The sequence below is a fragment of the Bos indicus genome, chromosome 27, assembly GCF_029378745.1.
Source record: "Bos indicus isolate NIAB-ARS_2022 breed Sahiwal x Tharparkar chromosome 27, NIAB-ARS_B.indTharparkar_mat_pri_1.0, whole genome shotgun sequence".
NCBI lineage: Eukaryota > Metazoa > Chordata > Mammalia > Artiodactyla > Bovidae > Bos > Bos indicus.
The window spans coordinates 38,612,762-38,626,817 of record NC_091786.1 but is presented as its reverse complement, the minus strand read 5'-3'; the positions used below and the strand labels follow the sequence as shown (position 1 = coordinate 38,626,817).

The following is a 14,056-nucleotide window of genomic DNA, read 5'->3' as shown; positions in this document are numbered from 1 at the left end:
TTGGATGGCATCACCAACTCACTGGACATGCATTTAAGCTAACTCCAGGAGATAGAGAAGGACAGGAAAGCCTGGCATGCTGCAGTCCATGGGGTCACAAAGAATCAGACACAACTCAGCAAAACATTCATGATTTCATACTGTCGTCCCCATCTACTTATGCTGCATCTTCACAGACTAGATAAGTACTGTAGTGTTTAGAAGTTAAAAGATATTCATTCATTCTTTACTAGGGTGATGATGTTAATTTACAAGGCAATCCATGGATATATGGACCTAAAATAATTTTCATCAAATCCCACATTTATAAAGATTATACCAGGTGGTCTCTGTATAGTAAATATATCAATTTAATGGAGAAAGAAACTAAAAGTGTTAAGTCAATCCCTTTGACTTTTCCAGTGTGAGGTACTTCTTGCAAAAACAATAATGACTATAAATTCACTAATTCAAGTACTTAAAAGAGCTTATTTTATGAGATCAGATCAGATCAGATCAGTCGCTCAGTCGTGTCCGACTCCTTGCGACCCATGAATCGCAGCACGCCAGGCCTCCCTGTCCATCACCAACTCCCGGAGTTCACTCAGACTCACGTCTATCAACACCCCCTTAATGTCACTGATTTAGGATAATAGTTGAATCTGTAGGACTAGGAAAATATAATACTCAGAGAAGTGGTTCTTAACTTTTTTGGCATTATGGATCTCTTTGAGAAAGGTATGGCTCCTCTCCCAATAAAACATCCAGATAAATATTTATACAAACTTTGCATTAAATGTCTGGGGGCTCACAGACCCTCTGAAGTTAAGAAACCCCCTTCATGTTAGGCACTCATATACCTTACTCATCTAAGAAATTTTCCTTTTAATTCAAGTTATTCAAATTTCAATGCACCAGGAGGATCTGGCACCAATTTTTTTCCCCATTTTTATAGAACTCTTATACCCAAATTAGAAGATATCAGAGGGGAGAGGGGAGATGACAGCAATGACACAGATTTCATTTCACTTCACTGCCTGCAAGAAAAGCGTGGTGACTAGACACACATCACTCAGGAGGAGCCACACACGTTACCACAAGACCCTGCACAGCAGAAGCAGCAATTCCACCTCCTGAAACACCCATGCTGAGAAAATCAGCAGGAGCAACTAATTATAAAATGTCTCTTTAAAATTCAAATTCGTAAATAAAAATGAGTTCTTAAACACCAATGGAGCAATACACACACACTGTAAATAATATTAATGATACATACATAGCTGCTGAACTGTAATTCCCTTTTAAGTAAGACTAATCTGTCCTATGCTTTGCTAAATCAGATTTAATTTTTATATCTTTTGCACTCAGCACACGACAATGAGAGCAAGATGTCAAAAAATCTAAATTTGAAGACCGAACATAAAATAGCTGGGGCTATTTTAAAATAGCAGGTGGCTCAGTTGTAAAGAATCTGCCTGCCAGTGCAGGAGGCATAGGAGATGCAGGTTCGATCCCTGGGTCAGGAAGATCCTCTGGAGAAGGAAATGGCAACCTGATACAGGATTCTAGCCTGGAGAATCCCATGGACAGAGGAGCCTGGCGGGATACTGTCCTTGGGGTAGCAAAGAGTCGGACAGGACTGAGCAGCATGTATACATGTTACCTGGTAGGGGGCGGGGCGGGGCGGGGCGGGGCGGGGCGGGGGAGGGAGGGAGGCGGGTTAAAGACACAGAGCAACCGAGGTTCTTAGGTCTGCACTCAGCCACGCCCTATTGATGCAGGGAGGAAGGCAATTCAATTCTGACTCCATGTTGGAAACAGTTTCTTCAACTTACTTTTGGCTGCTTTTATTATTATAATCATACTTAATGCCTTGCCTGGAGGATCCTGCCCCTCTGCTTGACTGTAAACTAAAGCTTTAGCCTTTGTTCAGCTCAGAGATAGCTTGTCCCTACCAACCTGTGAATAGAAGAGATTAACACACCCTTTTCAAAGGCAGGCCATTCTCTTACAGATGTTTTGCAAGACTGAAGACCCTTTCACTTTACCTCCCCACTGCCTCTTACTCTCTATTCTGCCTTCCGACTTTAATTCCTCATTGCTTCGTTCCCTCTGATCTATAAAAGAACCTGACATCCAGACCACAATAAGATGGTTATTTTGAGGCGCTAACGTGCCAACTTCTCAGTCAGCTGCTCTCTGATTAAAGTCTCTTCTTTGCTTCAACACCTCCTCTCTTATTGGCCTGTCGTGCAGCGAGCGGAGCGAGCCTGGGCTCAGTAACACCATTACTATTACACTATAAAATGGTTAAAATCAAACTGTCTGTAGAGATAATAACCCACTCTGAATAGGTAAATTTAAGAATTTGGAATTGCCAAAACAACCAGTTTCCAATCAAGGTAACCAGGTATGATCTCAGTAACATTTAGTGAAAGAAAAACGCGTACATAAACTTGAGCCTTTCAGAATCACTAGTTCAATGACAGAGACAGACTGTAAGGTACAGTGGGGACACCCCCCACCAAAGAAAGAGGTCATCAGTCAAATTGACAGGGGTTATATAGAGCTTCTCAAAATATACACTTTCAGTGGCGGTGACTTGCTGAACTTATTTAAGGCCTTTCAGGATCACAGCTCCGCCTGCAATGCAGGAGAGCCCGATTCGATTCCTGGGTCGGGAAGATCCCCTGGAGAAGGGATAGGCCACCCATTACAGTATTCTGGGGCTTCCCCTGTGGCTCAAATGGTAAAGAATCCGCCGGCAATGTGGGAGACCTGGGATCCATCCCTGGGTTGGGAAGATCCCCTGGAGAAGGGAAAGGCTACCCGCTCCAGTATTCTGGCCTGGAAAATTCCATGGACTGTATAGTCTGTGGGGTCATAAAGAGCTGGACACGAATGAGCGAGTTTCACTTTCACGATTACCGCTTAATCCACTTTATCCGAGCCCCTTTCCGCCGTCCTCCACAACTTCACTCTAATCTCCTCCCAGAACAGAACATCCTCCCCATTCTTTCCATATATTCAAACACTGGCTAACCTGCAAGCCAGAAAATGAACGAGCGTACCTCCCAGAAGCCTCTGCGTGTGCCGTCACCAAGGCACAGAACGAACGCGCCTCCCTCCCAGAAACCTCTGCGCGCGCCGTCCCCAAGGCACAGAATGGACCGTCCCTCCCAGAAGCCTCTGCGCGCGCCGTCACCAAGGCACAGAACGAACAAGTGTCCCTCCCAGAAGCCTCTGCGCGCGCCGTCACGCCCTGCTGCACTCTCCCTCTACTGTACACAGTAGGAGGACCACACACCCCTGACCTCCCAGGCTGCTCCTGCCCTTAACAGTCTGTCCCCTGATAAGAACCTATGTCTGTCTCCATGCAGGATCATTAGCGTGGAGTTGGTCACTGGCTCATGAGATTCACACCAACTATCTGGCACTCAATCACACATCATCTTTTATTTAATGGCTCCAAGTATGAATGTTATCTTGCCTGTAAAGTTCATTAGCTTTTCATAATCAGCGATTAGCAGTGTCGAGTACATAGCAAATACTCAGTAACTATTTGTAGAAATTAACCAAATGTATTAAACAAGAAAAACTCATTTCCTGCCCCTCCTCTTCTCCCCCACTATATCTAGATATAAGAACCAAGCCTATACAAATCTCAGCTCCCAAAGAATGCTGGGGAACTTCCCACCACCACAAAGTCTCTAATCTTTTTTTTTTTTTTTTTTCCTTTAACCAGAAAATGAAAACAGGGTCTCAATCTCAATTGTATTCATTTTGACAGAACTAACTCAGAGTTCACCACACAGCTGTTCCAGGGACAGCTGAGGGACCATACTTAAGATGTTTAACAATCCGTCATTGGAATGGATAGCTCTCTAAACTGCTTTTCCCAGTACAGCTGGGCAATGCGCTGAGTGGTCCCTCAGTTCAGTTCAGTAGCTCAGTCGTGTCCGACTCTTTGTGACCCCATGAATCGCAGCACGCCAGGCCTCCCTATCCATCACCAACTCCCGGAGTTCACTCAGACTCACGTCCATCGAGTCGGTGATGCCATCCAGCCATCTCAGCCTCTGTCGCCCCCTTCTCCTCCTGCCCCCACTCCCTCCCAGCATCAGGGTCTTCTCCAATGAGTCAGCTCTTCGCATGAGGTGGCCAAAGTGCTGGTCCCTACTCCCTTTTTAACCAACAGAAACATTTTTTAAATAGTTGGCAATGTTTCTGATGCACTGAAATAAAAGTTTAAGAGTTGACCCTGGCCTCAAGGACACCACTGTCTTATCAGTGAACCAAGCCTGACGGCACACTGCAATATATGAAGAGCATAAGGAAAAGCAATGTTTGGGGGAGGCACAGACAAGGCAGCCATGGAAAAGGGTGCCGGGTCTTGCTCACTGTTACCCTGCATCTTGCCAAGAAACCTATAATTCTACAATGTTGAATGCAAATAGCAATTTTAATTTATGTTTCAGTGTTTTATGTATTTTTTACTTCTGTCATCTTCCTCGCATTTTAATTTCCCTGTGCTGAAATGTGGGAAGTGGGTTGTTGAAAATTACACTGCAAGGAAAGGAGGCAGGCTGGGTGTTCTGATTACAGTGGGTAAAAAATGTAGACGCTTCAGTACCCTGCCCATCTAGAGTCTGCTTTCCTCCAACTTCATTGCCCTAATGCTGCCAAGCGAAAGGAGCAGGTACTAAGCAATCCGGTGCTTCAGGCCACGCCTGCTTTCCCTGCCGGAGGAAAACTACAAGGAGCTGTTGTGCTGATCTACGTCCCTAAGGAAAGAATGAGCGGGAAAGCCTATTGACCAACAGCTTCATTTTTTTTAAGCAGAAAAACTGTGCCTTCAAAATGATGTCACCACAGAAGCTCAATATGTAAAACAGATAAAAGAGAGGGTGCTGGACTTCCCTGGGGTCCGGTGATTTAAGAATCCACCGGCCAGTGCAGGGGACATGGGTTCTATCCCTGGTCAGGGAAGATTCCATATGCTGTGGGGCAACTAAGCCGGTGTGCCACAATTATGGAAGCCCGCGCTCTAGAGCCCATGCTCCGCAACGAGAAGCTCAAGCGCTGCAACTAGAGAGCAGCCTCCTTTACTGCAACCAGAGGAAGCCTTCGTACAGCAGCGAAGACCCAGCGCAGCCAAAAATATACATATTTTTTAAAAAGAGGGGGTAACTTTGGTTAACTGGAGTAGGGCAGGGATTCATACCACCATCACCTCATTTCCCAATGCTCAGGGTAACACAAAGACCATGGTTTAAAGATTTTTAAACAGTGAAGCCAGAAAAGTCAGTTACTCAATATCATACTACTGATTAATAACAAAGTCAGAATCACAATCCACTTTCATCTGAAATCAGTAGGCTAGCAATTGGGGTACAGGGACATCATACTCTGATTCTTTGTGATGCTACAGGATGGGGTGGGAAGACATGGGCTCCGAAGTTATGCTCAAACAGACATGCCAGTTCCATGATTTACATGTTACTTGAGGTTAAATTATTTAAACCTCGTTGAGCCCCATCTGTGAAATAAAGGGGTTGGAGAACTAGCATCAGAGGACTCTTCTGAGGGTTAAAGAACAACCAACACAAAAATTTCCTCGCAGAGTATCTTTTACATAATAGGTGTGTGTTCCCAGGTGGCTCTGGGGTAAAGAATCCACCTGCCAGTGCAGGAGATGCAGGTTCGATCCCTGGGTCAGTAAGATCCCCTGGAGAAGGAAATGGCAACCCACGCCAGTATTCTTGCCTGGGAATCTCATGGAAAGAGGAGCATGGCTACAGTCCAGGGGGTCACAAATAGACAGGAGTGAGTGAGTGAGCACACACACAACACACACATATAAAACACCCAACTCAAGACTGAACCAAAAAATTAAGGAAAATATCCCATTCACTTTTTCAGTCATAATTGAACATAGGACAAAATAAGGCAACAATTAAAAAGTTATCAGAAACAGCCAATTTAGGATCTTCCATATTAGTCTTTCAATTATGGCAATACTACTGAGTTCTTCAAAACTTTTTGCAAAATTTATATATGAGGAAAAAAAGACCAGATTAGCTTTCATATATTATTTAATGCACCTTATATTCAAGCATTTTTATTATCAGAGCATGTCTATCTGAGAATATAGCTGGTTAATATTTCTATTTCAAAAACATGAATGTTTTTACCATGAAAATTCCAAATCTTTAATTTCGTAACATCATAATGAGATTAAAATACCACAGATTTAAGGTATATTTGTACACCACTGGAATTTTTATAAACCTTCAGATTAGATTAAGCAGAAAGAACAAAGGCATACTAATTGACTTCCAGAACAAGTCTGAAGGAAATCTGTAGCAGGAAAAGCAAACAGCACTTGACAATTAGAGAACTGCCACTAAAATGTGTTACACACTCTATCCAGCAGAGGGAGGTGTTGTTTAACTAGTAACAGAACTCAGACATATAGCTTTGTACTTCAACTTCTTTCCAAGCTTTCAGGAAAAAAAAAGGGAAAAAAAAAAAATATATATATATATATATATAAACTAATTGAAGAAAAACCTAGAAATCTGCCATGAGGTATACATAATTAGGTTAAAATGATATCAAAATATGGTCCACCTTTCAAGATCTTCAAGGGCTTCCCTTGTGGCTCAGCTGGTAAAGAATCCGCCTGCAATGTGGGAGATGTGGGTTCGATCCCTGGGTTGGGAAGACCCCTGGAGAAGGGAAAGACTAACCCACTCCAGTATTCTGGCCTGGAGAATTCCATGGACTGTATAGTCGTGGGGTCACAAAGAGTTGAACACGATTGAGTGACTTTCAAGATCACTTGTGCCAAAGAACCTGTCGCACCCTTGGGTGCAGGACAGCCCAAGAAGGAACAAAGGGCCACCAGGTCCAGCTCCAGCTGGCCAGGCCTGCTGGCGTCCTGAGCAGCCCCCCAGCCTCACTCACACCTAATGCTGGAGTCCAAAGAAGCAGGTAAACAGTGGCAGCTGGGTCTCTAATTTCATCACATTCTGTGTGTGTGTGTGTGTCTGTGTGTGTGTGTGAGTCACTTCAGTCATGTCCAACTCTGTGCGACCGCGTGGACTGTAGCCCGCCGGGCTCCTCTGTCCATGGGATTTTCCAGGCAAGGATACTGGAGTGGGTTGCCATTCCCTTCTCCAGGGGATGTTCCTGATGGAGGGCTTGAACCCAGGTCTTCCGCATTGCAGGCAGATTATTTACCGTTTGAGCTACCTGGGAAGCCCTCACATTTTTTAAACCATACCTTGTTGCTCAAGGCATGCTAGTCCTTGAATTAAATACCTCCCCCCGCCCACCGCCCATAAAAACATCCTCACTTAGCAGTAAATACATACTGAATTTTAGCTTGAGAGACCCAGTTACTGTCTTGTCACAGTGACAAAAGTCCAAAGTGAGTGCCAGGTGGGGAGGGACACAGGGCAGGCAAACCGACACGTAGAGGTCAGCAGCCATCCACCCCGAGTGATTTCAACAGTCATTATGATCATTTAAGATCGTGCTGTTGACCTAACCCACACGTAGAGGTCAGCAGCCATCTACCCCGAGTGATTTCAACAGTCATTATGGTCATTTAAGATTGTGCTGTTGACCTAAACAACTTTATACATACACACACACCCATATCTGATACCCGCAGACAGAGAGATCTAAACGCACACACGTCTGTGTCTCTATTTTACTGCAGTTGGTCACCTCCTAACTGCTGGACTCTTCAGCTCTCAGCATCTCACAGGCCCCTCGCTTCCTCATACGCTTCCATGAGTCACCTGTCCTCCCCCAGGCCAAGAACAGTCTCACTTTTCCTCAAAGACCTTCTCAAGCATTTCGTCCCTCTGGTTTTCCCCCAAAAGACTGACCGACCTCAGCCATCTGATACCGCTTCAGGAACACTTCAAAGAATGTACTTTCCAAAAATGAAGCCCCTCCTATCAGAGTGGACCCCGTGTGACTGGCTGAGAGAAGGCCCTGCATCCAGTAAGAGCAGACGAGCGACACCGGGGAAGCCCGGGAGGCGCGGGGGGGCTCGTGTGCCACCTCTTTTTTCTTTCCTTGCAGCTCAGTGCAGCTCCACAAATATCCCAACAGCTGATGGGAACAGAAGCAAGGCAACCCCTGGGGTGACCCCCCCCCACCCCCTCATTAAGCCACAGCACGAAGGAAGTCACGTGTCGCCCAAGGCCTCTCAGCAATCGTCAGCTCTGGACTCGCCCTTGAAACACTCATGAAGTTGCGACAGCTCCCAGAAAGCAACAGGGAACAGACACCAGAGAAGCAAGATCGACTCTCTTCTTTCATTATATTGATAAACAGATCACAGAATCCAGATCTTAATTCCCAGCCAAGGGACTCCTCCCACTGTTCACATGTTCTCCCATACCCCATCCAACACCCTAAACTCTTGTCACAGATGCAAAAGCCCTGCGATAAGCAACACTGTGCAAACCCTCTTAAACTGTCTTCTCTGGACCCTCCCACCCTCAGCCCATGTGAACTCCCGGCTGAGTGACAAGTAGCCTAAGCCTCCTGTCCTAGAGCAGGGACACCTCCCTCGGGCCTCACTGGGGTCCTGGACCAACAGACTGCCCCTGACCTGGCTGCATCACTACCGGCGACCACCTGACTGATACTGGGGATGCATTCAGCAGGCACTGTCAGCGTTTCCGTTTCCCCAGCAGGCTGCTTCTGCAGCACTTAGACAGTTTCAGCCACTTATTTAATCCACTTGGAAAAACAAAAACAAGTGGGAAAAGGTATGCCTATCAATCAGATTCAAATAAAATCACTGTCTTATTCTGTCTACTACCTTTCCCTATGGTCTTTTTTTTAAATAATTTTTTAAATTTATTTATGTCTGCTCTGGGTTGTCACTGCTGCAAGCAGGGGCTACTCTCCAGCTGTGGTGCACAGCCTTCTTACTGCAGTGGCTTCTCTCGTTGCAGAGCTTGGGCTCTAGGGGGCGTGGGCTTCAGGAGTTGCAGCATGTAAGTTCAGTAGTTGTGGTGCATGGGCTTAGCAATTCTGCAGCATATGGGATCTTCCCAGACCAGAGATGGAATCCACGTCCCATGCATTGGCAGGTAGAGTCTCAACCACTGGACCACCAGGGAAGTCCCCCTAGGTCTTCTGAGTTTGGGCCATGTTTCAATGACAGACGGATGATCAATATAAAGAAACTTCAAGAGTATTCTTAAAGTGATAAAAATGTGCCATTTCTTTCTGAAGATTTTTAAAAGTACTTTTCAAAAGTCAACATAAACTTGCATCTTATACCCCTACTACAATAAGCAACAATTTCTGCTGCCCCTTCCAATTTCCAGATCAATTATCTGGATTTATCTCTCTAAAACAGTACTTGGCACTTTGTCTCTGCATACCAAAATGAAATGCAAACTCTTCACTCTCCATGATTCTGCCCCTCTCTAAATGGTTATTTTTCTAAATCTCTCTCTCACTGATAAGCTTTGCAAACCAACCTGGCCAGTTTCCTCCCTGTTTCGCAAACAATCTGTGTTTTCTGCCACCACACCCTTCACATCATTCCCCCAGTCTGAAATGCCCTCCCCCAAACCTCAGTTAACCAGAATACTAGTCATTCTTGGAGAACAGTGCAGCTTCCACCTATTCCATGAAGCCTTCACCAGCACAGCTGAAGTGACCACTGCCTTGCTCTGACCAAACAATTAGCCCCCAGGGGGCAAGGACTGTCTTCTATTTCTCTGCACCCTGACAGTCCCCAGCACGGGTGAGTAGCACATAAGAAGTGTTCATTACATAGATTTGTTTAATAAGTGCATGCACACTAAAACCCCTGAAAAATAACATCACACTAGAAACTAACAATACCAACCATTTCTACCAGGGCAAAAGGAACAGAAGGTTTCAAATGTCATTTTGATTCACCTGTGGTAAACTGGGAAACTACTCAGAACCCAAGAGTAACGAAGACGCAAACCCACCCGCCAATCGGCCACAGGACCATGCAGAGCTCTGACCTTACCTCTACATAGTGAAGGAAAAATCATGTTCTATCAAAGCTAAAAAGAAAAAAGTGTAGTCAGCGCAAAATCACAAAGTTAAGGCTATGCCAGAAAGGAGTTTTAAATAGTCTTGGGGTGATCACAATAAGTATTCCCATCTGAGAAATAATGAATAAATGGTTAAGTATCCCAAACCTCAAGCTTAGAACAGGATTTATGCTACAAAATAAAAGAATATTTTAATAATTTAGCCATTTAAGACTTCATTAAGAGTCTCCAACTACTGAAATATCTAAGAAATATTCATTATTAAGGTAAAAGGTAAATTATTAATATACACTGCATTCTTGCTATCCCCAGATATTATGGAGCCCATTATATAATCTTATCTAACATATGAGTCAAAATGAACAGCTATCATTTGACTTCTTCAACTGAACCATAGCTACATTAGGTCAGATTCCCTGTCTACCCAAAACGGAAATCAGTATCAGACAGTGATGGAGCTGAGGAGAGTAAGGACTGTACTTTCTCGAAACATCAGCTTCAAAGGTCAGGAATATGATGATGATCACAATAAATAATAATGGCAGCAAACACTCATAAAGCATTTATTACATGTCAAGCGCAGTTCTGAGACCTTTACATACATCAATCTATTTAATCCTCAGAAGGATTCCGAGATATGTATCACTATAATCCCATTTGACAGTTGAGAAGACTGAGGCAAAAAGAGCTTAGACAACTCACGCAGGGCCACGCATCTCATAAGTTACAGGCTAGGTTCACACTGAAGAAGTCGAGCTCAAGAGCCCGGGTCTGAACTGCACACAGTACCCCATCCCTGCCTCGCTCCCAGGACTGATAACCTCTCCATCGACGACGGAGTGAGCACCTCTCCATCTGCAACACTGCCTTCCCGCCTCTGTGAAACCTGTTTGCTTTCATTATTCATCAAATAACTCTACATCTTTCAAAGTGTAGAATTCAGAAATACAGGACGTGATTCTAGTAGCCTGTGGTAGGTAATTTCAAGTCACTTCTAGGTTTGAAGAATTCTCAGCTTCTGAGATTTGAAATTTTAATATCTCTTCCTATCTGTTACCTGAAAGAGGAAGGCAGGGAAACACTTACTAGTATCTGGAGTTTTCTCTTCAGATCTGCCAAATAAAAATTCATATTTGGCCTTGGCAACACTCTGGGAATGTGCTGATGCATTGTTAACCCAAACAAATGTCTCTGCCTGCAAAATCAGAGCAAAACAAAGACATCATTAAAAATACATCATACAAAATACATCACAAAGCAAATCAACCAAGAGAATGGTTATGACAGGTCCACAGGATAGAATACTATATGGCCGTTAAAAATGAAACATGAAAAAACATAACAGGACATAAATCAGAACACAAGCAAGGTTACAACCATATAAAAAGAGAAACATAAACATCTGTAGGGGAACAAGAGAAACTTGCAAAGTCTGGGCTTGATTGGGAGGGCACAATTACAGTAGATTTTTTTTTAATTAAGTATATATTCTTAATAACTTTTTTGCAATGAGAAAACTATATTTTATTTTTAGGAACATCATTTTCCAAATGGGTTATCATCACCCATAGCCCATAGCAGGAATACTTCTGTGAATGGGTTCTGCTAAAGTATGTCAACAAAAAGTAGTCTTTCCCCAAAAGCAACCACATTTGGGTCTTTTTTGCCTAAATTTAGGCAAACAGGAGTACCAAGCATCCCACTTACACTTGTTATCCTAAATTTAAGCATCTGTCCCCGTGTTCTCTGGAATCCTAAATATACCGCATTTGAAAGAAAAACTACAAGGTGACTGAAAGTGGTTCACATCATGATTCTCAATTCCCATCACTCTCTTCCTGGCTGCTTTAAGCAGCTGCCAAAACTCGGGAGAGCCTCCTTTCTCTGGTCTAGAATTAATGAAAAATAAGTAATAAGGTAGCAATTTCAAAACACAAAGAAATGAGACTGAGGCCAACCAGGGAGTCATCTTTCTGCCTCTTCACTCTGAACTCAAAAATTAACCAGGATACAGATATTATCACACTCGACCTCTGTCTTCTAATTCTGAGACATCTTCCTTCTCGTGTCCGAGCAGCAACTGACCACTCACTTTCAGAGAGAGGAGCATGAAGAGTTTTATCAGAAATCAGGCAGCTACTTCAAAGAGGGGAGTTTCATGATGTCTGTTTTATCTTTTGGAGCAGAAATGATTGATAGCAGTCAGGAGGCCCGTGGCTAGGTTATGAATATCTCCTCACCCTCTGCGGGAAGATCCCCTGGAGGAGGAAATGGCAACCTACTCCAGTATTCTTGCCTGGAGAATACCATGGACAAAGGAGCCTGGTGAGCTACAGTCCATGTGGTCAAAAGAGTCGGACACAACTGAGCGACTTAGCACGCACCTTCACCCTCTGCAGACAGGTTTAGTGGACAGCTGTCCTTGAATACCAATATCAAAGACCTTTTTGAACAGTTTTAAGATAGCAGTTTCTTAAAATAGCTCTAGCAGTTTCTTAAAATAGCTCTATAATCACTTAATGTTCACAACATGTAAAATTATTCTTTCTGGAAAAGGTGCACACTCTTCTTGGAATTGCATGTTTTATAACCACAGGCTGTTAATTATCCTTTTCCCCAGTGGACAGGCAATATTAACTTTTTGATGTGTTCAGGGACCTTCAGGCTGATAAAGGAGGAACCTGGTGGCCTAATTTAGGTGGGGTGGTTAGAAAAGGCTCACTGAGGAACCAATACCTGCAGATACGAGAAGGATGAGAGCTGAGAAAGGACAGAAACATACATGTAGGCAGAGAGAGAGTCACACACAGTGGTCTCTAAGTATGACAGCACCAGGTCACCCCAACAACTGAGGGGGACCAAGGTCGTCACAGAACAGCGGGCACACGTGCAAGTGGAGAGATGGACCAGGCAACAGCACAGGAGGAACAAACACTGAAGAGGAGGCAGGGGCCAAAACCACAGGGTGTGCAAGCCAAGGAAAGGCTCGAAGGGAAGTCACTGGACGGTTTTAAACCTATGGTGGTTCATTAACATTTTCAAAAGGTCATTCATTTACACTTTTAAAAAATTATATGGTTGTTATAAAGGAAATTTTTCCATCACTTTGCCAACAAAGGTTCGTATAGTCAAAGCTATGGCTTTTCCAGTAGTCATGTACGGATATGAGAGTAGGACCATAAAGACGGCTGAATGCTAAAGAATGGATGCTTTTGAACTGTGGTGCTAGAGAACACTCTTGAGAGTCCCTTGGACTGCAGGGAGATCAAACCAGTCAACCCTAAAGGAAATCAACTCTGAATATTCATTGGAAAGACTGATGCTGAAGCTGAAGCTCCAATACTTTGGCACCTGATATGAAGAATCAACTCACTGGAAAAGACCCTGATGCTGGGAAGTATTGAGGGCAGGAGGAGAATGGGGTGATAGAGGATGAGATGGTTGAAGTAGATCACCGACTTAGTGGACATAAGTTTGAGCAAACTCTGGGAGATACTGAAGGACAGGGAAGCTGGGCATGCTGCAGTCCATGGGGTCACAAAGAGCCAGATATGACTGAATGACTGAACAACAAATAAGGGAAATAGATTGGAGTAAGTCAAGAGGAATCAGAGACACCAGTTGGAAGTATAAACTAGAATTTATGAAAGCTTCAAGCCAGATAATGGCAATGGAAACAGAAGTACATAAATGTGAAACATATTTTAAAGGAAGAACCTATGTAAACTTTCTGATAAATTGGGTTTAAGGAAAAAGGGAAAGGAGGAAACCAAGCATAACTGTAAGGGCTAACATGGACTAACCACTCACTCCATGCCAGGCTGTCCCCATGCAGAACATGAGGCGTCTCATGTAACGCACAGGTTGGTCCTGTCGGATGGGCACTCTGCCATCCCAGCCTCATGGGCACACAAAGGGAGCCCACAAGTGGGTGAGTCACATGTCCAAGGTGACACCGCTAGTAAACTGTGGGTCCCAGACTCAGATCCTGAATCTAGAACGCTGGC

General features: G+C 44.1%; 1 protein-coding gene across 8 annotated transcripts in view; it reads right to left on the bottom strand.

Annotated features, from left to right (window-relative positions):
* The window catches only part of PSD3 (pleckstrin and Sec7 domain containing 3), a 492,229-nt gene that overhangs the window by 348,592 nt on the left and 129,581 nt on the right, over positions 1–14,056 (bottom strand). For 6 of the 8 annotated variants that reach the window (XM_070781665.1, XM_070781669.1, XM_070781676.1 and 3 more), the window contains exon 2: positions 11,136–11,244. The exons of the other annotated variants lie outside the window; for them this stretch is intronic. Coding sequence is in view for 1 of the 6 variants with exons in the window: in XM_019953428.2 (XP_019808987.2) it covers positions 11,136–11,244 (109 nt within the window). In the remaining 5 variants the exon portion in view is untranslated. The remainder of the gene's footprint in view (positions 1–11,135; positions 11,245–14,056) is intronic. 8 annotated transcript variants of the gene reach the window in all.